Raw genomic sequence first — 25104 nt, forward strand, 5'->3', positions numbered from 1 at the left:
CAGATGCTTCTTGTAATGGCAGAATTAGCCCTTAAAAACTGGTATATACATTTTAATACTTGAACTTTTATTTTATACCTAAAATTCTTATCTTTTCAAATTCCAGTTTATATTTTCTAACAAGCCATGTGCTTTGTTCTCTCTGAATTATTTCTATGTGAGGGGTAGTTTGAAAAGCTCAAAAAATCTCCCTGTTAAAGATAATTTCCATAATCATACAAAAAAATGAATTGAAGACTTGCTGTATTTTTTTAAAGACCATGAAACAGAAAAGGAAATAATACAAGGTAGAGAATTCATGAATAGGTAATCACTTTCTACAGACAATAAGCAATGTTCCAATAAGCCCTGAGAAATAACTAATTAATTTTCCAAGTGAGCAAACATTATTTTGTAGTCCTGTAGACCTAAAGAGGAATCTAAAGATAATGAATAGCAATGTGTTCCTAATTTTCAAAAGAAGATGAAGAAGGCCCTTGGTCCTCATTGTTTAGCTTCTTCAAATCCTAGCAAAATAATAGAACCTAAATTAGCACAAAAAATAAATTTTTACTGTCCTGAAAAATAAGGAAGCAATGAGTAGCTTCTGTTTATGAACAGTCAATTAGTCTGAATAAATTTGATGGCTTGTTGATGAAGTTATAAAATGAATACAACCCATTCTAGATTTAATGCCTTGCTGATAATAAAACTCTCACTAAAACCCCAGGAGTCCTCCCCATTGTATTAATTTAAGACAGCTTAGATACAAAAGTCAGCTGAGACTTCACAACTGAAGGAAAAAACAGAGCTAGGTCATTTAAGGAAAAGGTATAAACTGGTAAAAGTTACAGGAATGGGATAAGGGACCATCTAAGTCCCAATGATTTAAAAGGAGTGAGGATGTGGGAGGAAGGCTCAAAAGGGAGGGGATATATGTGTACGAATAACTGATACATGTTGTTATACAGCAGAAACTAACACAACATTGTACAGCAATTATACTCCATTTAAAAATGAATTAAAAATAAAAAATAAATAAAAGGAGTGGATGCATGCCAAATAGCTAATTAAATTTTTCAAGCACCTGAATTTTAAGTTAGAGCAAATATGAGAATGTAAATAAATACTGCAGGGAAATGAAATGAGATCTTAGAAAATAAGAATTATCTGGAGAATATGTTTTAAAAGCTTGATCAATATTGAGTTCAAAATTTGGCAGAAATCTATAAGGTGACAACAGCACTTCAGAAAGCCTAAATATGGACTTGGTGGGGGGAGGGGGAGGACAGTGTCATTAGGAAGAATTCACTGAAGAGGTTGGTAACACACTGTGATCACACAGCACTGTGGCACACTGAGAAATTATATTATTACTGCTCTTAAGGGCTTCCCTGGTGGTTCTGTGGTAAAGAGTCTGCCTGCCAATGCAGGAGACACAGGTTTGATCCCTGGGTCGGAAAGATATCCTGGAAGAGTAAATAGCAACCCACTTCAGTATGTTTGTCTGGAAAATTCCAGGGACAGAGGAGCTCGGCGGGCTACACACTCCATGGGGCCACAAAGAGTCAGACATAACTGAGCATGCAGGCACCGCTCTTAAAGAGCTCAGAGTGAAGTCAACAGAAATGGAAAAGCCCAACCTGATTTCTAACAAGGAGGTATTTTAAATGGTACCTTCTGCTTTTCATACCTTACTCCCCTTCACCTCATCCAATTTGATTACGCATCCATCCAATTGAAGAGACATGAACAGAATTATCTTTCTGCTAATGGTCCAAAGACTATTCAAAGATCCAGCATCCTCTCCTAGGATTGCTTCTACCTTTTCCTCTCCTCCACGGTGATAGATTTTCCTTCACCTGACACTCCCTGGGGCCAAAATTCTCCCCACAAATACATCTGAATGAGAGGATCCCAATCACATCTTGGGAGGTTCAGACACTTTTAATCACACAGAGGGCTGTTGACTTACAGTTAAGAAGCCATGAAATGAAATATTCTGGTCTTTTCAGGACAATTTCTTCAGAGAGACTCGAGGGGGAATGTGTCCCATCTGAACCAGAACCAAATGCCCATGTTTTCTCTACATATACAACAGTATCTTTAATAGTCAGAATCTCAGAACTGATGGTTTTCATGTCTGATACTAGGTGTCAGACAGATCAGTTCATCCGTGCGTGTGCACTCAGTCATGCCCAACTCTTTGTGACCCCCTGGGCTGTAGCCCACCAGGCTCCTGTATCCATGGAAATTTTCCAGGCAAGAATACTGGAGTAGGTTGCCATTTCCTGCTCCAGGGGATCTTCCTGACCCAGGGATCAAACTCGTGTCTCTTGCATCTCCTGCTTTGGCAGGTCGATTCTTTACCACTGAGCCCTGTGGGAAGCCCTGGGATCATTTACTCTTTCCTCAAATTTGCAAAATTAGTAAACATAGGACTATTTGAGAGAGGTTGTGTTTGTGCTTAGTTGCTCAGTCGTGTCTGACTCTTTCTGGCCCCATGGACTATGCCCACCAGGCTCTTCTGTCCATGGGATTTTCTAGGCAAGAATACTGGAGTGGGCTGCCATGCCCTCCTCCAGGGGATTTTCCCAACCCAGAGACTGAACCTAGGTCTCCCACATTGCAGGCAGATTCTTTACTGTCTGAGCCACCAGGAAGCCCATGAATACTGGAGTGGGTAGACTATCCCTTCTCCAGGGGATCTTCCTGACCCAGGAATCGAACCAGGGTCTCCTGCATTGCAGGCAGATTCTTTACCAGCTGCTCTCCCAGGGAAGCCCTTTGAGAGAGGTTCAGTTCAGTTCAGTTAGTTCAGTCACTCAGTCGTGTCCAACTCTTTGCGACCCCATGAATCACAGCACGCCAGGCCTCCCTGTCCATCACCAACTCCCGGAGTCCACTCAGACTCGCGTCCATCGAGTCAGTGATGCCATCCAACCATCTCATCCTCTGTTGTCCCCTTCTCCTCCTGCCCCCAATCCCTCCCAGCATCAGAGTCTTTTCCAATGAGTCAACTCTTCGCATGAGGTGGCCAAAGTACTGGAGTTTCAGCTTTAGCATCATTCCTTCCAAAGAAGGCTGAGCACCGAAGAATTGACGCTTTTGAACCGTGGTGTTGGAGAAGACTCTTGAGAGTCCCTTGGACTGCAAGGAGATCCAACCAGTCCATTTTGAAGGAGATCAGCCCTGTGAGAGGTTCAGTTCAGTTCAGTTCAGTTCAGTCGCTCAGTTGTGTCCGACTCCTTGCGACCCCATGAATTGCAGTGCGCCAGGCCTCCCCGTCCATCACCAACTCCCAGAGTTCACTCAGATTCACGTCCATCGAGTCAGTGATGCTATCCAGCCACCTCATCGTCGGTCGTCCCCTCCTCTGCCTGCCCCCAATCCCTCCCAGCATCAAAGTATTTTCCAATGAGTCAAGTCTTCACATGAGGTGGCCAAAGTACTGGAACTTCAGCTTTAGCATCATTCCTTCCAAAGAAATCCCAGGGCTGATCTCCTTCAGAATGGACTGGTTGGATCTCCTTGCAGTCCAAGGGACTCTCAAGAGTCTTCTCCAACACCACAGTTCAAAAGCATCAATTCTTTGGCGCTCAGCCTTCTTCACAGTTCAACTCTCACATCCATACATGACTACTGGAAAAACCATAGCCTTGACTAGATGGACCTTAGTCGGCAAAGTAATGTCTCTGCTTTTGAATATGCTATCTAGGTTACTCATAACTTTTCTTCCAAGGAGTAAGCATCTTTTAATTTCATGGCTGCAATCACCATCTGCAGTGATTTTGGAGCCCAAAAAAATAAAGTCTGACACTGTTTCCACTGTTTCCCCATCTATTTCCCATGAAGTAAGTGATGGGACCAGATGCCATGATCTTCGTTTTCTGAATGTTGAGCTTTAAGCCAACTTTTTCACTTTCCACTTTCACTTTCATCAAGAGGCTTTTGAGTTCCTCTTCACTTTCTGCCATAAAGGTGGTGTCATCTGCATATCTGAGGTTATTGATATTTCTCCCGGCAATCTTAATTCCAGCTTGTGCTTCTTCCAGCCCAGCATTTCTCATGATATACTCTGCATAGAAGTTAAAGAAGCAGGGTGACAATATACAGCCTTGATGTACTCCTTTTCCTATTTGGAACCAGTCTGTTGTTCCATGTCCAGTTCTAATTGTTGCTTCCTGGCCTGCATACAGATTTCTCAAGAGGCAGGTCAGGTGGTCTGGTATTCCCATCTCTTGAAGAATTTTCCACAGTTTATTGTGATCCACACAGTCAAAGGCTTTGGCATAGTCAAGAAAGGATAAATAGATGTTTTTCTGGAACTCTTGCTTTTTCTGTGATCCAGCGGATGTTGGCAATTTGATCTCTGGTTCCTCTTCCTTTTCTAAAATCAGCTTGAACATCAGGAAGTTCACGGTTCATGTATTGTTGAAGCCTAGCTTGGAGAATTTTGAGCATTACTTTACTAGCATGTGAGATGAGTGCAATTGTGTGGTAGTTGAGCATTCTTTGGCATTGCCTTTCTTTGGGATTGGAATGAAAACTGACCTTTTCCAGTCCTGTGGCCACTGCTGAGTTTTCCAAATTTGCTGGCATATTGAGTGCAGCACATTCACAGTATCATCTTTCAGGATTTGAAATAGTTCAACTGGAATTCCATCACCTCCACTAGCTTTGTTCGTAGTGATGCTTTCTAAGACCTGCTTGACTTCACATTCCAGGATGTCTGGCTCTAGGTAAGTGATCACACCATCATGATTATGCAGGTCGTGAAGATCTTTTTTGTACAGCTCTTCTGTGTATTCTTACCATCTCTTCTTAATATCTTCTGCTTCTGTTAGGTCCAGACCATTTCTGTCCTAACAATAAATAGGTCTATTGGCCACCTAATGTTACTGAAAAGGCATGATTGTCTTCAACATTCCTCAAGCTATTGATGATGTTTTCTATGTCAAAGTCTGTACTTGGGTATCTCTGAAATTACTTTCAGATCTGGAAGGTGTCTAATTCAACTGTCTCCTTTTACCAATAAGGAGACAAAGGCTTTGAAAGATGCAACGGTTTGGCCCCAGTCACATAGCCAGTGACAGCAGAAGCTACAATAGCTTTCTTGTCAATGGGATTCCACTTCAGTCCTTGAAACAGTCCGCTGCCATCTTCTGTTCACCTTTTACAACAAAGTTACTATTGTTAATAAAAAAAAGGTAGAAATAGTTATATAAAACACATGATGCACATGGATGTGTATTTGTATTTCAAATAATATCAGTGCATTTCCTCCACTTGCTTACTACATTGTTATACATTAGAAATTTAGTACTTGCACCACAAAAATTTCTATTTTCATTCGCTATGCTGTTCTGACAATATTACGATGAGCTGCATTCTATATAAACCACTAAAAATGGCTTATTCTAATCACCGCCCAGGCTTTATTTAGCTTGTATCCAATTTTACATGGTTTTAATTATTTAAAATGCAGATACATAAGATTTAACACTGACTAGCATTTCATTTTTAGAATTTATTTAGGAAACGAAGTATTGCTCTGTGGTTGCAGAAAAAAATTAATAAATATCTCTGAATGGATGGTAATTTCATGCTCATTTTCAGAAAGAGTTAGCTACATTAGCAGCACTATTTCCCAATACCCATAATCTTCTAAATTGACTTATTTAATGCTCTTCAGATCTATTTTTCTAAAGACTTAGATTTTTATCTCTGTTGCTGCTTTTGAAATGCTCTCCATGATTGTGAATCCATCTAATGTAATTTTCACATTTGGTGCCATTTTTCTCAAATGATAATACAGGGCAGGAAGAACCACTTAGTATTTCTTCTTCCCAGCCTCATGTGAAAGTGAAAGTGTTAGTCCCTCCATCGTGTCTGACTCTTTTTGACCCCATGGACTGTACCTCTGTCCATAGAATTATCCAAGCAATAATACTGAAGTGGGTTGTCATTCCCTTCTCCAGAGATTTTCCTGACCTTGAGATCTAACCCAGGTCTCCCACATTATGGTCTCATACTTTGATTCAAAATAGGGTAAAATATAAGGAAGTGAGAGAAAGGAAGAGTTGACAGTCTCTAGATAAGAAAACCTTGTGTTAAAATCAAGCAGATGGACTATCAGTGATAAGGGATGGAGTAAGATAGGGTGCTTTTGGGTTTTTTTTCCTTAAATATTAGCAGAAATGAACCTCTGAGCAGTAAAGAACTCAGGAAATGAGAGTTGCTCTGTTCCTTTTTATTGACACTTTTCCAGAAACTTTGTCTCTACTCTGGTCCTGTGTCTTAGCACCTTCTCAGCACCTTATTTAGGTTTTCTTAAAGGAATTCAAGTAGTACTTCTTAAAGGAATTGAAGTAGCAGTAGTAGTCATAGTAATAATAATAACTGTATACAGATTTCTTGTGCTCTTATCAAAATCTTCAGTAACACCTATAATTTTATTTGGTAATGCCTGAACAGGCTTTTGGGGAGCCAACTTCTTCAACAATGAGATCTGCTTCAAAGACAGTGTGTCCCATGGCACTGTGTATTCATTTCTACCATTAGTGGCTTTCTTATGTAGATTCCAACTTCATGCTAAAATGAAAAGGAGGAAGTCTGAAATACACACACACATACATGTAATGTGTGATTATTATAATCTCTTTCTCTCTCCTTCCCACCTCCCCTGCTCTGGATGTATTGCATATAGTTAAGTGTCTAGCGGGGCGGGGGGAACCCTCTTATTTCTTATTCAAGTAAGGCAGGATTTTGAACTTTGGAGCTACACAGTTGTGATCAGTGTACACACTCTGTAACTCAATATTGTTTGAGTTGCTTTAAAACAATCGCACTCATGTTATTGCAGACATTGCCTCCCTGCTTCCTTTCACTAGGGCAGAAAGAAGCCAGCAGTAAGCAGTTCCTAGGACGTGAGTGCACATTGTTTAACTAGATAACTTAGTTGACCCTCTGCCACTTGGCCTGAATTTGCCCCAGTCGAGGATACTCAGACAGTGTCATCCCAGTGCCTGGATCTGTGGCTGTGCCTTCCCCAAGACGCACCCTCCTTGTCCTTGCGCCATGTCCCCAAGCCTGAGAAGGCACCTCCAGGCGTCAGTCCCGGCCGAGGCGTCTTGAAGGCGGTCTCCGAGGAGCAGCCCAGACTTCTGGAGGAGTCTCATCTGATCCCACTTGCTGGCGGGGGCGAGCCTGCTCTCCTGCCAGGCTGCCCAGCTGTTTCGTTTCAGATTCGCCTGGAGCCTACAAAAAAATTTAAAAAATAGCTCGCTCCTGCACTCTCGCCCCCAAGAGTCACCCCAAGAAGGATGCGTTCCCCCGCCCCCCTACTCCTTGCCTGTAAGGGAAGCTAAGCCTGCCCTGGGATTTGCCCAAAGTGGCGGGAGGAGAGTTAATGTTCGCTTTGTTTTTGAGAGAAGGGGAAGCGAGTAGGATTTCAGTGTGTGTGTGTGTGTGTGTGTGTGTGTGTGTGCGCGCGCGCGCGTGAGTGTGTGAGAGAGAAAGAGGGAGGGAAAGAGACCGAGAGAGTTGTTTTGCAGCAGAAAATAAACAGGGAAGCAGAGAAGGGAGAGGCCGGTGCCCCAGCTGTCCTCGGGGCCTCGGGAGCGGCGCACACCGTAATTCCCTTTGCAGAGCCCCACAGATTTCCACTAACAATGACATCACTCCGGCGCCGCCGACCGGATTACAGCTGGGGGGATTTTCCCGGGAGCGCGCGGCCCGGGCGGAGATGGGGGCGCTCTCCAGGGTGCTGAAAGGGGCGGGGGCGCGGGCTCGCCTCGCGGCGCCCCCAGCAGGCGGAGGCGGACCGGCCGGGCCGGGGGCGGGCGGGGGCGGGCCCGGGGCGGCCCGGGGCGAGGCCCGCCGCCTCTACAGCCCTCATTGGCTGCCGGCGGGCGCACGTCACTCAGGCTGGTGCTTTCCTCCCGCCCCGATGGAACTGGAGCCTAGGAGGAGCTGAAAATGCAGATTTAGCATCAAGCACAGATACACTCGCTCTTTCTCTGAGATACACACAGCTCTGCACGTTAGCACCTCTGCGAGCGAGCCGGGCTGCCCGACCACACGGCTTCCCCGCCGGCCAGAGGCTGGAGAACACACACTGATTTGCTGCTTTCCAAACCCCTAATCAGTGTTTTCCTCTACACAAAGATTTTTCAAATAACAAACACCAACAACAAAAACTACATCTTTTTTTTTTTTTTTAATTTGGACCTTCCTTGCGGGACCCTGCTCCGGCATCCTGCGCGCCTCCTGACACCACTTTTCACTCCCAGAGAAAGATGAGAGGTGGTTGTATCTCCCAAGGGAAGGCGGCCGCGGGGCTCCTCTTCTGTGTCATGGTTTTCGCATCTGCCGAGAGACCGGTCTTCACGAATCATTTTCTTGTGGAGTTGCACAGAGGGGGAGAGGAAGAAGCTCGCCAAGTTGCAGCAGAGCACGGCTTTGGAGTCCGAAAGGTAAGCATCTCCCTTGGATTTCGCATGTTTGTTTCTAAACGGTGGCAGCCCTGCGCAATCTCATTGCAGATTCGCAAGTTTTCTTTCTTGTGCGATGCAGATATTGTGCCATCGGCTCTTCACACGACATCGCCTCCGGTGATCTTTCACGGGTTATGTAATTAAAATGCCCTTCAAATTCTACTCGGAAGGTCATGAAAACAATTGATCGCCCTTTGACTTGGTGGAGAAAACAGGATAACACCTTTCAAACAATGCGGTGCGCCCGGGCTGCTGTCCGAGCGACCAAGTTCTCAAGGCAGCCTGGGGGTGAGGCAAGAAGTGCAGGCCGTCTGGGCTTGGCGTGGCAGACCCGTCGGGGATGTGCCCCCCGCCCCCATCTCGCGGAGAAAGGCTAGTTTCCGAGGGACAGGGCTGGAAGCTTGGACATCGCAGTTCATCTGCTTGTTATTCGAACCCCGCGCCAGGAGGACTTCCCTTGCCTGACTCTGGTCCCGGCTCTTTTCCAGGGAAGACGGCCCCCTGCTCCAGGAGACTTGGAAACAAAACTGGTTTTTCTTTTCAAAATCGAGGGCTGAAACTTGCCCACCTCGCCCCTGCCCACCCACCTCGAAGCGCACTCAGTCGGCTCCCTAAATCTCAACTTCCGGCGGTAGACACTGGGGAGGTAGATTTTAAGGGGATTTCCCCTTGGAGAAGTAGGGGTGTCTCTCCCTGCATGTGGGCAGCCGGCTTGGCTTTCCCACCAGAAAGCGGGGATCCCCATCCAAGAAGTTGTCAGAGTTCAGCCGTTTCCCAGCCGGGATGCCGCGGGACTGCTTCGGAGACTCCAGAGTCCCCAGTCCGCGAGGGCGAGGGATCGGAGAGCACTGGATGGGGGCCGCGCCTGATCTACTTGCTTCCTGCGAAATGTCCTGCCAGGGATCTGAAGTGTCCTTAGGGCACCTGACGAGGGGTGGGGTGGGGTGGGGTGAGAGGGCAGAGAGAAACCGGGGCGAGCGGAATCTGGAGGAGGCTGCGTGCGATCTAGCGACCTGAGCGCTGGCCGGGTGGAAAGTCTGTGGGATTCCGAGTCCCAGTCCTCCGTCCTGACCCCAGGAAAGACTCGAGTTGAGCGGTGGGCGCTTCGGGTGATGCTTGTGCGTCTCCAGGGCAGCGCGAGCTGGGGACTCGGTCCCGACTTCCCACGCGTGGCGCCTCCTTCTCAGCCGCGGCTCAGGCTCCTTCCACCTGCTGCGGGTTCTCCTGCCTCGGTAGGGCGTTGGCCACCGCAGTTCTGACCCCCAAATGGGTCTGCCAGGGAGTGGGACGGAGGTCCGGGAGGAGACGCCAGGGCTGCCGGAGGCGCGCGGGCGGCTCCTGCGGGGGAACTTGTTGCTCGAGGAAGAAGCGTGGGTGGAGCGAGGAGAGGAGACGCGGACCGAGGAATCCCGCGCCCCTGGGGCCCGGGGTCTGGGGGCTGTTTCCAGTGTGCCGCCAACACAACAAGCAAGCATCCCCTCCTCTTCCCACCCTCACGCCCCCAAACTTGGCAAGATCCAGGAACCAGGCGCATAAATATAGTAGTGATTATTACTAGCTGACAGTCACGGGGGGGGGGGGGGTGATGGAATCTCTATACACACTTTAATTTAATGCTCTCAACAACTCTGGGAAGCTGCTGTTACTATGAAGCCTATGGTTCTGATAAGGAAATTGCCTCAGATAAAGGTCCGGGATGAAAACTGTTGAGAATTTAAACCCAGATATTTGCAGGGCACGAATAGAGATGCAGACGTAGAAAACGGACTTGGGGACACAAGGCAAGAGGCAGAGATGAACTTCCGCTCTTGAACCTGTTAGTATGCAGCACTCCAAGCTACCTGCTCTGCAGGGCATGCTCGCCTTTAGGGTATGAGAAGAGATGTGGCAGCAAGCTCTTTAAAAACCCCACCTTCGTAAAAGAGCTGCAGTTGGTGGGGAAAATCTAACTCTCTCCCCGCCCTCCGCACCCGGGCTACCCAGGTGACTCCGTGGTAGAAAGCCCTGCCTACACTGCAAGAAACACCGGGGACTCGGGTTCTATCCCTGGGTGGGGAAGATCCCCTGGAGAAGGAAATGGCAACCCACTCCAGTATTTTTGCCTGGGAAATCCCATGGACAGAGGAGTATGACCGGCTACAGTCTGTGAGGTTGCAAAACAGTGGGACTCAACTGAGCGAATAAACACCGACTCACCCCCTACAAGGCCCTTTCCATGGGATGCGCAGACATTATCCTGTTAACTTCTCCTTTTTGAAATTGTGCCCTTAGCATTTGATCTCAGCAATGTAAGCAAACCCAGGTGTAGCTGAGACAGATCATGGCTTAACATATTAATTTTCTAAGAAAGTTATTTCTTTTTTGTATGGCAGTGAACAGCTCAACAAGGGATTTACAGTTTTGGTGATGGGAATTGAGCAATGAGGTGTAGAAAACAATCTCATAAAAGAATCTGAATCCTCTGCGTACACTTACCTTAGAATTTCAAGGAACTCCTACTTCGGGGCGAAATCAGACACCTCAGCCTCTTTCCCATCCTTTGCATTACAGCCTCAAACTTGCAATTCCCATCTAGGAAAGATGGACTTTTTACCTTGCCACATCCCCCTTACTTTTCCACGATCTCTCAGAAGTACTCTTATCCAATGATTTTTGCTCTGAGACATGTTTAAGTAAAAGTCAGTCTACGGCAAGATACTTCCGATGAATTGTTGCATGAAACTACACTTGTTGAGAATAAACGTTCTTTTCCTTCTTTGGATACATGCCCACCCATCCTCCTAGACTGAGTCCCCAAGCTTCCCTGATGCTATGAGCTTTCCCGTCTCCAGATTCCTGTGGACTGAAAAAGCAAAGACTACATGACTTAAGCTGTAACGTTTCATTACTTGTTCTCTAGTCAGTTCATGAAACTTTTTGCGACCCTATAGACATAACCCCCAGGCTTCTGTGTCCGTGGAATTCTCCAGGCGAGAACACTGGAGTGGGTTGCCATGCTCTCCTCCAGGGGATCTTCCTGGCCCAGGGATCAAACCCACAATCTCTTACATCGCCTACATTGGCATTTGGGTTTTTTTTTTTTTACTGGTAGTGCCCCCTGGGAAGCCCAGTCAGTTCATACATGTAAGTAAACATGGAAGTAAGTAGTGTCTTCCCACTTAAAAGGTAAATACTCAGGGATGGAATCTTCTGTATTTCTGGTTTTCTTACCAATGCCAGCTATTATTGGATTTGCCAGCCTGTAAGAAAACTTCTTTCCTTACTCCTCTGGGTTTCCCAAATACTGTTCAGTCCTATTTTCATCATGCTGTACTGTACTTTGGTCAACATTTCTTATCTATTTTTCATTTTAAACCCTCAACACTTCCTTTTCCTTCCTCTCCCTATCACCCTATCCTTCTAGATACTCAGTGTAAGACAGCAGAGATTCTCAGCAGTTATTCATCTGAAGGATGGGGGAGGGCCTGCTATTTTACTAAGTTATTTCATCTCATGCATTGGTGAGATAGAAATTATTGGCATCAGCTCTAATTCTCAGATGAAAATCTTTAAAGTTCCAAGAGGTTAAAAGTACCCTCAGATTTAAAGCCAAATGAAAAATAGTTTTGTTTTTCTATCATGCTGCCTCTAGGAAGCTTTCCCCGACTGCCAAATAAATACTTTGCCTTTTGGGCACCGTTTTAGAATTCAGTTATTTTTTCTTTACTTTTTTCTATATTTAATGCTTATTTGGTATTATGTGAGCATATGTCATTAGTGTGCTTGAGCAGGCACTTCTTCAGGTAGGTTGTAAATCTTTCAAAAGACAATATACTATGTCTTTTTATAGTGTCTATGTTGAGCACAGTGGCCTATGTGTAAGAGCCTCAATGAATGTTTGTCGATTATTTTGCCTAACTCCACAAGACCATGAGCAGTTATATTTCCTCTTGAAAATGGAATAAAAGTACCTATAACTTTTCCCTCAGAAAGGTGTGTTGAAACTAAAGTTTTCTGTTTTATCATGATGTGGCTCAGATCTGTGAGAGAGATGTATATGTCCAGGAGAGTGAGTAAGTTTACAACAATGACAAATTATTCTAAAGATTGCTTTAAAATTTTCAATATGCTGCCAATTTTAATTCCTTTGAAAAATAAGATGAAAATTATCTATCAAAGTAATGTGTTGAGGGTTGACCAAAAGTATGTGAGAATTAAAGTAGAAATCCAAACAGCTGACAATTAAGTTTTTTTCTTTTACTATAATGTTTTATTTTTTGCTCATGAAGGACTGAGGCTAGGATGATTATACAAGTAAAATCATGTGACCACTTTATATGTATAATTGTTAAAAAATTTTCTAGTCCAATAGTAATTATACTGTTAGGTAATGAAAGAGTAAATTTCTGGTCATTTTAATTTTACTGAAGTATAATTTAGGAACGATTTCTTTCCCAGATGCTGGGAAAGATTAAAGGCAGGAGAAGAAGGGGACGACAGAGGATGACATGGTTGGATGGCATCCCCGACTCGATGGACATAAGTTTGAACAAACTCCAGGAGTTGGTGATGGACAGGGAAGCCTGGTGTGCTGCTTCCATGGGGTCGCAAAGAATTGGACACAACTGAGCAACTGAACTGAATTTAGCAAAGAGCACAGCTTGAAAATTTTTCATTAAATGGGCACACATATGTACCCAGCATCTAAATCAAGAGATAAACTATTATCAGCATTCCAAAAGTCCCCCTTTTACTCACCTGGATAGTTTTTAGCTTTAGGCTAAATTGCTTAAAAAATATTGCTTCTGTGCATATTGTAGTATATGTCTGTTGGTAAATACATTTATACCTTTCCGTTGGGAATATTCTTAGGAATATCAGTTTTCCTTTGTTGTATAACAAACCACTACAAATTTAGTGACCTAAAACCACACAAATTGGTTATTTCTTCATTTTCTTGCATGAAGAGTCTGGCACATGTTAGTTGGTTAGAGAGGCTTCTGCTTAAAGCCTCACAGACTGAGTTCTGGATATTAACCAGCTATGTCCACATCTAGAGGCACAACTAAGGGAAAATCCTCTTCCAGGCACATTCAGATTTTAATGAGAGTTCAACTTATTGTAGTTGCAGACCTGGAATCTTTATTTTCTTGCTGGCTGTAGGACCAGGACTACTCCCAGCTTCTAGAGGTGACCCTCATGACCTTGCCACATGGCCTCCTCCATAAACTTTCATACAGTCTCACCCTTCAGATCTCTGCTTTCTGGAAGGGACAGTCCCTGGGTAGCGTTAACCTGATTAGGTCAGGCCCACCTAGGAACATTTCTCTTTTGATTCTTTTGAATCAGACTAAACTGATTTGGGGCCTTAACTACATTTGATAAACTTCTTCACCTCTGCCATGTGATGTAATCTAATCACAGAAGGAAAGTTGTCATAGACACGATCCTGCTCTTACTCAAGGGGAGGGGATTATTTGGGGCACAAGGACACAGGGAGCAGAAACACTAGGGTCCCTCCCAGAGTTCTACTTGCCATGGACAAACCGGTAAACAGTTTTCCAAAGCAGTTGTGCCGGTTGGCACGCCTCCCAGCCGTGTGTGAAGATTCCGATTGCTCCACATCCCCAGCAACATTTGATATTTTATCCCTTTTTTCCTTTTAGCTGTTTTGATGGGTACGTAGTGTGTCTAGTTGTGGTTTGTACTCTGTGTTTCCCTGATGGTCCACTGAAGCTGAATGCCTCTTTGTATGCTGATTTGTGTTCTGGATTTTTTGGGTTTTTTTTTAATGCAGTATCTGTTCAGGTGTTTTGCCCTTAAAATGTTTTCTTTTGGGTTATCTGTCTCAGTTTTTGGTTTGTAGAGGTTCTTTACCTATTATGGATAGGACTCTTTTGTCAGATACATGTATTTTGAATATTTATTTTCACCATTTTAATAGTGTCTTAATACCCCAATGATATTGAATCCATATTGTATAACTTTACTTTCACTTCCAATGCAAGTAATTTTGTCAGTCAAAAGAATTCTCTGGCCATATTCCTCTGTTTGGGGGATGAAGACAGAAACAACAGGAAATAGATTTGATCCTAAGTGTTTCCAAAAGGATTCCTATTTAAGAAGCCCTTAAGGGATAGTTTTTCTGACTACAAGATCTACTCCCAAGCTTGCTAAAGGAAAAGAGCCCAGAGCCTTACTTCTCCAACATGGCTGCCATGAATTCCTTTTGGACCCCAACTTAATACATTATGACTTTGGTCAAGTCCAAGTTCTTCCCTCACACCTTCTCTGATTGTTCTAGAACAGAGCATTTATCTCTTGGGAATTTGCATTGCACATAATTTGTTCCTTTCTTTGGACCAATCACCAGTCACATCTGTCACAGACATCACCATGCCCAATGCCCCTCTTATAGTTTAAGGAAACCAAGAACAGTAATGTCTAAAGGAAAAGATGATGTGATTGGGATTAGACAGCACTGGAGACTTGGCTCAATAATGAAATCCCTCAGAGGCTCATTTTATTTGAAATGGTTAAGAAAATATGGGGGTTGTGCAAGATCAATAATATAGTGCGTGTCAAGTTCTAGACACAGTGCTGAGTACATAGAATAAAGGCCTATTATTGGTGGTAGTAATAATAATAAGATGATGGCCTAGCCATATTTTTTACTCAAGAAAGCTTTTGCGGATTGTACCTTCTCAGGAGTGACAATCTAATTAAGTGAAGAATTAGACACTCAACCCAATGGCAACATATCCATGAATCAGCCATGGTCCATGAGATGGCCTGGCCCAAATAGTTCAGTGATCTGTAATTCATTATAGACCATGGTAATTATCTCCACCAATCATACCGGATTCCTTAGGAAATTTGACTCACTAGTTGCTATAGAATGGAGAATAGAGTGTAGTTAGCATGAGAGCACCCACCCAGGTCTTGGGAGATGCAAATATTTCATCTGAGTTTCTAATAACTTCCTGCTCAACTTCTCAGCCAAAGAACTCTGTGACAGAGACTTAAAGCTAATCATCAAACTAACTTCCTCTTCCACATGAGCTACAGAAAGACCTCATTTCCCAGACTGCCTTGCAGGTAGATGTGATCATATGATAACCCCAAACAAGGTATTATAAACAGAAGTGGTGTGCATTTCTTCTATGCTTGATGCATAAAGAACTACATGCAGGTTGATTTTCCACACTCTTTTCTCTTCTGAGGCTTGATGTGATCAAGAACAGTAACTTTGAAAGCAAAAGCAAAAGATGGCAGAGTCAAAAGATGAGAGGAGCCCACATCCCTGACTCTTGACTTAGATGACCTTATGTGAATGAAAAATTATTATATTAAGGCACTGAGATTCAGGATTTTATCTCTAGAACAACCAGCATTACTCAAACCAATACATTCTCAATAAATGTCCCTTTATTGCTGAAATGATTCTCTAAGCCTTGCAACCAAACCAAGCCAAATTACAGCAACAATAGTATTTTTTAAAGACTTATATAAGAATTCTTAGATTTTCATCTCATAATGTCAACCAACTTTTCAGGTCCTTGTAACTTGTCTTCTCCAAGAATATAAAATCCACTCAACACTTTGTCCCTCCTACTGACAACCAGTATGCCTGCTCATAGTAGATACTCCTTATGTGCTTCTTGACTGATACAGGCACTTCGGTCACAAAACAATGATTTAGTCACCAACTCAGAGAGAAGGTACTTGAAGAACTAGTCTTTAAGAAATTATTCCTATAGTACCCATTTATTTATAGGCAGAAATTTAGAAAATAGAAGTTGTTAACAACCAGCAAATCACTGGCTGACAGACTCCAGTGTTTCCCTGAAATTCCAAACTTAGAAATTATCAATACTAGAATAGATGAGTTCTTTGAGCAGAGAAAATAAAGCCTGCAGTTAAAACCTGATAAATATATAAGAAGGGAGAAGTTATACCTCTTTTTCTCAAATGAGTGAATATCTAGAAATCAGTTTCTATTTCAAAAGGTCTTATTAGCTGTAGAGGATAATGTTATAGTAATGTTATCAGAGAGTGATACTGATAGGTAAGTTTGCAATAATTATAGATTCAAGTGTAACTACTCAAAGAAGTCAAGCTTTAAAAATAAAAGATGAAACCTGATGTTTAAATGATTTCCCCTGGCTACAGCAGAAACTTTATTTTATATTAGAGCTCAGATTCATCATTTTGATAGAAACCCTGTACAAAATTTCTGGGATGTATTATTTGAGATTCAAATAACCACAGGGCAGTTGAAAAACAAGAATTTTAGTTGGACTTTTTCTACTGAAATGTATCTGTTATAGCTAAAGATGATTTGGTGGCTAAAATCCTCTGATGGTCAGGGAATCAAAAAATTACATCTGAGTTAACTTTTCTAACCTAAACATGTGTGTGTGTGTGTGTTAGTCGCTCAGTCATGCCTGACTCTTTGCGACCCCATGGACTGCAGTCCACCAGGTTTTTCTGTCTATGAGACTTTCCAGGCAAGGATACTGGAGTGGGTTGCCATTTAATGATTGGATATTAGTTGATGGCTTCTACATGGCTTTCTACATATAGAAAAAGTAATAAACTCTCTTGACAAATTATTTTTGTCCCTAAAGCTATTTGTCCATGATTTTTTTGGATATTGTTGTGATATGTCCTCTGATGAGAATAATTGGAAATAATAAATTCTTAGGTTGCAAATGAAACATTGACACAAACCCTTAATTTTCTGACATAGAATGAAATAAACTTAAGAATGTTACAGCATGTTAACACTTTCCCCCATTATAAAGTTGATAAGAAAATGAAGAAAATTGTAGGATCCTAGAATGGCCCTTCATTTATAACTTTGAATGTGGCATTGACTCCCCTAAACATCCAATTCTTCTAGTTTTTCTTAAAATCCAATTTCATCACAAGTCCTTTTACCAGAACTTCCTCAATCCCGAGCTCTTCATTTTCGTGCATCTCCTGGTTAGCTGGGTTTTATTTAAAAGTGAAGGGATGAGCCAGCACATGAAAAAGGAACTCTTCTTTCTTTGATATAACAAAGAGAAGAGTGGGCAGATGAAGTTCAGTTTTTAGGTCACAGAGGAGGATATGGGAAGAATATCCACTTAGGAGTCACAGTTATTTCAAAGATGTAGGAGGCAAGGTCAATGTTTAGAGTGAAGAAAGCAGGGCTGGGATGGGGGCTTCAAAAGAGATAAAGTCTTGTGCTGTGGAAATGGAAATGGGAGAAGATGCTGACAGAGGGCCAGCAATGACTTCTGGCCAGTACCAAGGGGCCAAGCAGGATATAGTATTACCAACTGAGTCATTTTCTTAAATAGCACTCAAATGGGGGTGATGGAAGTGGGGAGAAAAAGCAATGGAGTTTTTAAAAAGTGGAATATCAAAAAAGTAGAAGAAAAGGTTAATTAAGATTAGTAGTGAGAGAGCTGAAAGGAAGAAAGATATGGTGAGTAGGGTATTGAAACTCAGGAGTCCCCAAATTGAGCACTTTCAGACAATGATAAGGTCCATGGAGGTGAGTTACCAAAGCCAAGAAGAGATGAAGGTGATCAACAAGCTGAAAGTCAAATGTACAAGCATCCAACCACATGCACCTCAGTCATGCCATAGCTAAACAGCATCACCAAGGAAGAGTGTTGAGAGAAAATGAAGTGAAGAGGTTCTAGCACAAAATTTCAGGGGACTTTGGACGTGGAGGGAGAAAGAGGAGACAGAACTTGGACTGTAAGGGATATGGAAGGATAATTGAGAGAGTGCAGGACTGTGAACAGAATGGAGTTGAGGATTAGGAAAGGAGGGATGGGGCAACAGTGGCCACTGGCTTTAGAGATGAGGTCATTATTAAAATTGGAGGAGCCACCTTAGCACATGGGAAGAAAAGTATGTTGGTTTGGGTCCCCTTATCCTTGGGATAAGGATTAAATACAAGTTGTTTATTCAAAGAGTGATTCTAGTAAATATTGGCAAGAGAGTGGGCAATTGAGAAAGGGAAGGGAAGGCAGGAACTAAGGGCATATCGTATAACAAGTTGTCACTATGAGTAACTGGGACTCAGTCCCAGTAGGAAACTCTGGGAGCTGGTTTAGACTGCCTGAGTGGGGAGGGAACTGGGGTATTTATACGCCAATTGCAGTGAGACACTGATTCATGATTGATAGTTTCTCCTAGGTGGCATTGACTCTGCAGCATTTTGACTTGGCAAATGCTCAAAAAGAGCATAATTTGGTCGCCAGAGAAAATTCTCAGACAAGTAGGTCCAGAGGCTTGCATGCACTAAATGCTGAGGTCCAAAGGGATTTGAACAGGAAATTGATAGTGTCTGCTACAGGAGGGAAGCCAAACTGTGAGGCTGCAATCAGTAAGATGAAGTAGAAGTATCAAGTGTTGACAATTCCTTCATATAAAGTGGGGACAAGAAGAAAAGTTTTGCTACTCTCCCAATTTGTCTCACCCTCCACCCACCCCGAAGCACATCCACACATCTGTTCTCTAAGTCTTTGTCTCTATTCCTGCCTTGGAAATAGGGTCATCTGTCCTATTTTTCTAGGTTTCATTTGTATGTGTTAATACATGATATTTGTTTTCCTCTTTCTGACTTTACTCTGTATGACAGGATCTATCTAGGTCCATCCACATCACCACAAATGACAAAATTTCATTCCTTTTTATGGCTAATATTCTGTTGTAAACATGTATCATATCTTCATCTACGCATCTGTTGGTGGACATTTCAGGTGCACTGAGAGAACGGCATTGACATATATATACTGCCTATAAAATAGGCAGCTAGTGGAAGCTGCGGTATAGCACAGAGAGCTCAGCTTGGTGCTCTGTGATGACCTAGAGGGGTGGGATGGGGTGGGAGGGAAGCTAAAGACGGAGGGCATATATGTTCACATAGAGCTGATTCACGTTGTTATACAGCAGAAACTAATATTGTAAAGCACTTATACTCCAATAATAAAAATTTTTAAAAACTCAAGAAAGAGGAAAAGAATTATTATGGTGACTTAAACTTATATGCTTTTAATGACTTTTATGATAATGATTTCTAAACATTTGTCAGACCACTCGGCAATTGGTACCCCACCAAAATATTGTGAGATACCTGCTGGTTATTCTAACTGGTTTATCCAGACTCATTTAAATTTTGACAACCAATAACTGAAGTTATGGAATTACAGCCTGTCAGAGCAGGAAGAGATCTTGGAAAGGCATTAGATTAACCCCAAATTTTACACACGAGGAAAAGGAGATGAAATGTGATGTTTATGTTTCCCAGAAATTTGCTGTGAGCTTCCTGCTGTGGTTCAAACGATGCCTTCACACTAGACGAGAGAGAGAACCAGACTGAACAAGATTTCTTTGAGTGATTAAGCACGTGAACCAACTTGTTTGCCAGTTCATTTCAGGTCCTCCTGGTCTGCTTTTCATTTTTGCTCCTACATTTTTTATGGATTCCAAGTTCCCAAACAAAACTACTCATAGATGCAGAGATTAAAACAACAATCTATTGGATTTATACTTGATAAAAGGTAGAATAGAAATTTTGTATTTCTTTGACTGCCTCCTTAGTGTCTAACACAGTGCCATGCATTTAGCAAGCACTCAATAAATATCAAAATATGTGGTTAGGAAAAATTCAAAAGGTTCGCAGTAGCATTAGATGCTCAGTAAATGCTGAACAGATGTGTTATGAGATACTGTAATCAGGAAAATCAAGCATGTTAGGAACAGTTATAAGAATATCCTAATTTGTGCCTGTGTTAAATGTCTTCAATTAATTAATTACCATTAATAATCTAAAATCTTGGGACTTAAGGGGAAATTAAGAAGCCAGCAGCAGAAAACAGCAAGGAGATCCACAAATTCTGTTTCCTTGCCCTAGCTTGTTCTCCACGTCTGTGAGGGCAGGGGTTGGAGATGGGGGAGCAATGTCAGTTTCATCAGGACGCTATCAGTTCTCTTAAAAAATGATGGAGTTTGCATGTTAAAAAGGTAGTTGGCATGAAACAGTTGATTCTAGTCAGTTCTTGTTGCCTGTGTTTCTAGGGAGTGTCAACCAAGAATAGGAGACCAAGTAAGACCTTGCAGAGCCCAAGATGTGGGGAAGAGTTTGGGAAACAAGCCACTGTTGGTCTCTTGGAGTCCAGGAGCTGTACCATCAGGGAGAGGGATGCAGAATCAGGCCAAGGGAACTTCAGAGAGTTGTGTCTGCAATGAGGCAAGGTGTGAGCCAAATTTGAACGCAGACGCTGAAGCTTGAAACAAGCCGTTCTGGCCATGAACTTAGAAAGGAGGAAGGGACCAAAGAAAAGTTATGGGAGTTTGAAACTAATGGACAAAGAAAGTAACAGGAGCCATGGTCTCAGCAGGGTAAGCATACAAGCAGAAGGTTTAGTCCATTCAATAAATATGTACCTAGAATACTCAAGCAAGTGTGATATCAGACCCCAAGACACGGACTTGGGAACAAGGAAGAAAGGTTTCAGATATAGAGAAGAGATCAAACTCTTGTGTGCAAACGCTTTTTAAATCTTTGGTTGTGTTACATTTATTAAGTCCCATTGGCCAAAGAAAGCCATCTGGTCAGGCTCAAAGTCAGTGTGGGAGGGAACCATCCAAAGGAACTGATACAGAGAGACATAAGCAAAGTGAGGGGGACTTCCTTGGTGGTCCAATGGTTGGCACTTCACCTTCTGATATGGGCAGTGCCAGTTCAGTCCCTGGTTGGGGGATTGTGATCCCACATGCCTTGTGGTCAAGAGACCAAGGCATAGCACAGAGGCAGTGTTGTAAAAAAATTCAATAAAGACTTTTTAAAAATGGTCCACATTAAAAAAAAAATGAGGACCACTTCTGCAACATTCTCCTACAGGACACTCTGGGAGCTATAGCATCTCTGAGTTATCCCATCCAAGGAGGAGGAAGCCAGAAAATGTAGCCACCAGCCCCCATTCTTCATCAGATTACACCTGAGGGGCAGCAAATCCCTTGTCCTTCTGCCCACCCCAAGCAGACCAAGCATGCATCCACAGTCAGAGTACCCCCTCAGCAGAGAGATGCATGAAGACTTTGGCACAGAGAGACACTGTCTACAGTGACCTCCAGGGCAAGGAGAGGGAATACAGGAAGGGCATTAAAACAGTGTCTGCTGCACAAGCAGTGGAGACACAGAGATTGAAAAGACTTATGGACACAGCTGCAGGGGGGTGGAAGGAGAGGGTGGGATGTATGGAGAGAGTCACATGGAAACATACATTACAATATGTAAAATAGAGAGCCAATGGGAATTTGCTGTATGACTCAGGGAACTCAAACCAGGCTTCAGTAACAACCTGGAAGGGTGGGATGGGGAGGGAGGTGGGAGGGATGTACAGGTAAGAGAGGACATGGGTAAACCTATGCCTGATTCATGTTGATGTCTAGTAGAAACCAACACAATACTATAAAGCAATTATCTTTCAATTAAAACTAAATAAACTAAAAAGAAAAAAAAAATCATCTGCTGCACAGAGAGCATGAGTGAAATACAGAAACACAGAAATCCCAGATAAATTGGAGTGCTTGTCTTAGGCAACCAGAGTCCTGACCATGTATTTTGTGATGGATCTGTGACATCCGACATGTGAAGCAGAAGGGGAGTCTTCACAAGGCAGGCAAGGTCAAGTTGAGGTGATTTCTGAGTGAGGCTCAGAATTTCAGCAAGTTAAAGTGAAAAGGGGTTTATAGAGGATGGTGAGGCAGGTGAAACAAAATGCACTGGAATTGTACAAGGTTTACTATTCGTATCACCTGACTAGATGCTAAGAAAGAGGGGAGATGAAGCCACAGAAGTGGACTGAGGACAGTTCACGAAGGGTCACCCACACCATGTTAGGTGTTGGAATTGTGTGCCTAAATAGAAGGGGATCATCGAAAGGTTCTTGGAAAGTATAACCAAGTGGCCACATACAGGAAACCCTAGGATAACAAGTTGAGCTGATAGTGAAGTTGAGGGTAGAGGCTGCCTTGTTCCTTTGTCCTGAGAAACCATTCATATCCTGGAAGCAGGTAGCACCATCCCTTTTGACAGATGCTGCTATTAGGGAATCTGGTTACCTGTCTTATCCCATTGCCACTGGATGAGGACATCAGAGATACTAATAGCCACAGTGAATGGCTCGTAGAGGTGGCCAGTTCCGTCCATGAAATTTATTCCAGCTAAGAACAAAATGATTCAATGCATCCCACTTCCTCCCCAATACACAAATACATGAATCTAAAACTAGCCCCCTAACTTACAAATCCAGCAGAAAAGCCAGGACAGAAGTGTCATCTCAGCACACTGGATTAAGCCCCTTATTCCCTGATATTCCAAAGGAACAGTGCCTATACTAGATTTTCATTTCTGAGATGATACATGGAAATTTTTCCTTAGTCTAGAAAGGAACTGTCTGTGTGAATAAGGCTAAGACTCAGCTATTCTTCACCTGTCTCGTTGTCTGTCATTTTAGGCTTGATATAAATTAGTTGTGTAGTTCTTGGGAATAAATCAGAGTTTGAATCCCACTGTGGACTAGTAGCTCAGTCCTACAGAAACAAACAATCAGGGACATCCCAAGCCTTTTGGTGCTCCTAGTTGTAGGCAAGAGAAGCTCTTAGCATGACACAAGAGAACTGAGTGTTGTTCATGGAGAACAATACTTAGGAGAAGCTTAGAAATGAGCTAGGTGGATATAGAACCAGGTGTCCTGAGTGCTAGATCAAGGATTTTCCCCTTTCTCCTTTATCTTCCCCTCAAAGAGCTGATCCCCTCCTCTTACAAATAGCTAACTCCAAAGGAGCATCCATCCATAAAGTATATTCTATTGACAAGTTTTTATTGAGCCCTGCAGAGACAAAGTGCTTTAAAAGGGCTGGGTTCTACAGATAGCAATGTGACATTGCTCAGATTTATGTGCAAAGAAAAACATATTATAGTTCTCTAGCTTAGAAGACTTCACTTGATCTGATGGCTTCATCCAGCTCTTACAAATACCTATTTTATGTGTTAAAGTGTGGAAAGCTCTGTTTAACAATTGGCTTCTGGTTCTACACACAAAGGGCTTTCTCAGATCAGGTGACCCTTACAATATGCCCTGATAAGTTCGGGCTGAGTAAGATTTTCTGTCACATCTGGTTACTAAAAGACATGACATAGTCACACCACAGGCCTCCTCCTGTTGACAGAGGAGCTGAAGGCACAAATAAACAGTTAGGCTCCTCCGCTGTTTGAGCGGCATCTGTTCAAAGGAGCTGTCAAGCCTTCCGCTCCTCTAGTGAAATCATATTTACTTTATTCATCTAAATAATGTGGCTTATTTGCCTTCAGTATGAAATTGTCTTGATCTGTTTCTTGTTGATTGATTTTTATGAGATAGCATATCATTTGCCGTGCATCCCTATGCCAGTCTGCTAAGAGTGGAATGACTTCTTATTGAATAGTTCCAGTTATTATCTCCTTTTATAGTTTTAGAATCACTGAATTTATTCAAAATGCCCAAGTCCTCCTCTCCACGCTATTCACTGCCCAAACATGCCCCCTCAAACAAATAAAAGGAAAAGAATGATCAAAAAAATAAAAATAATAAATAAAAATTGAAAAAAAGAAAGATACATACTTTATATCCCATTTCCAACATGCTGCTCTGTTTGGGTAATTATAGCAATTGAAATCCACTTAAATGAGTGTCTTTCCTGGTGGCCCAGACAGTAAAGAACCTGCCTGCAATGTGGGAGACCCAAGTTTGATTCTTAGATCAGGAAGATCCCTTGGAGAAGGAAATGACTACCGACTCTAGTATTCTTGCCTGGAGAATTCTGTGGACAGAGGTGCCTGGCGGACTACAGTCCATTGGGTCACAAAGAGTCAGACAGGACTGAGTGACTAACGCTTTCTTTCTTAAATGGGTTATATTATTTTTTAAGACTATTTTTAAGATTATTTCTTTTAATTGGAGGATAATTACTTTACAACATTGTGATTTTTTTTTTTTTTTTTGCGATACATCAATATGATTTGGCCTTAGGTACACGTGTCCCCTCCATCATGAACCCCCTCTCACCTCCCTCCCCACCCTATCTCTCCAGGCGGTCACAGAGCACCAGCTTTGTGTGCCCTGCTTCACACATCAAACTCGCACTGGTTATCCATTTTACATACAGTAATGTATATGCTTCAAGCTATTCTCTCAAATCATCCCTCCCTCTCCTACTCTCACTGAGCCCAAAAGTCTATTTTTAAGACTATTGTTTAAAAGCAACTTTAAGGAATTTCCCTGGCAGTCCAGTGGTTAAGACTCTACACTTTCAATGCAGGAAGTACAGGTTCAGTCCCTGCTTGGGGATCTAAGATCCTACACGCCACATGGCCAAAAAATCAAAACATAAAACAGAAGCAATATTGTAACAAATTCAACAAAGACTTTTAAAAAGGTCCACATCAAAAAATCTTTAAAACAAAAGCATACTGCTCTTTTTTAAAAAAAGCAATTTGAAGTGTACAACAAAACTGAGAGAAAGGTACAGATAGTTCTCATATATGCCTGCCCCTACACACATAAGCTGTCTACTTGTATCAATATTTTTTCAACATTAC

At 42.7% G+C, this 25104-nt stretch overlaps 1 protein-coding gene across 1 annotated transcript in view; it reads left to right on the plus strand.

The window, feature by feature from the left end:
• The first annotated feature begins 8279 nt into the window (after positions 1-8279).
• The window catches only part of LOC128058509 (neuroendocrine convertase 2), a 234350-nt gene continuing 217525 nt past the window's right edge, over positions 8280-25104 (plus strand). Inside the window, exon 1 of the mRNA XM_052650991.1 lies at positions 8280-8456. Within this exon, the coding sequence (XP_052506951.1) occupies positions 8280-8456 (177 nt within the window). The remainder of the gene's footprint in view (positions 8457-25104) is intronic.

The sequence above is a fragment of the Budorcas taxicolor genome, chromosome 13 (assembly GCF_023091745.1).
Source record: "Budorcas taxicolor isolate Tak-1 chromosome 13, Takin1.1, whole genome shotgun sequence".
NCBI lineage: Eukaryota > Metazoa > Chordata > Mammalia > Artiodactyla > Bovidae > Budorcas > Budorcas taxicolor.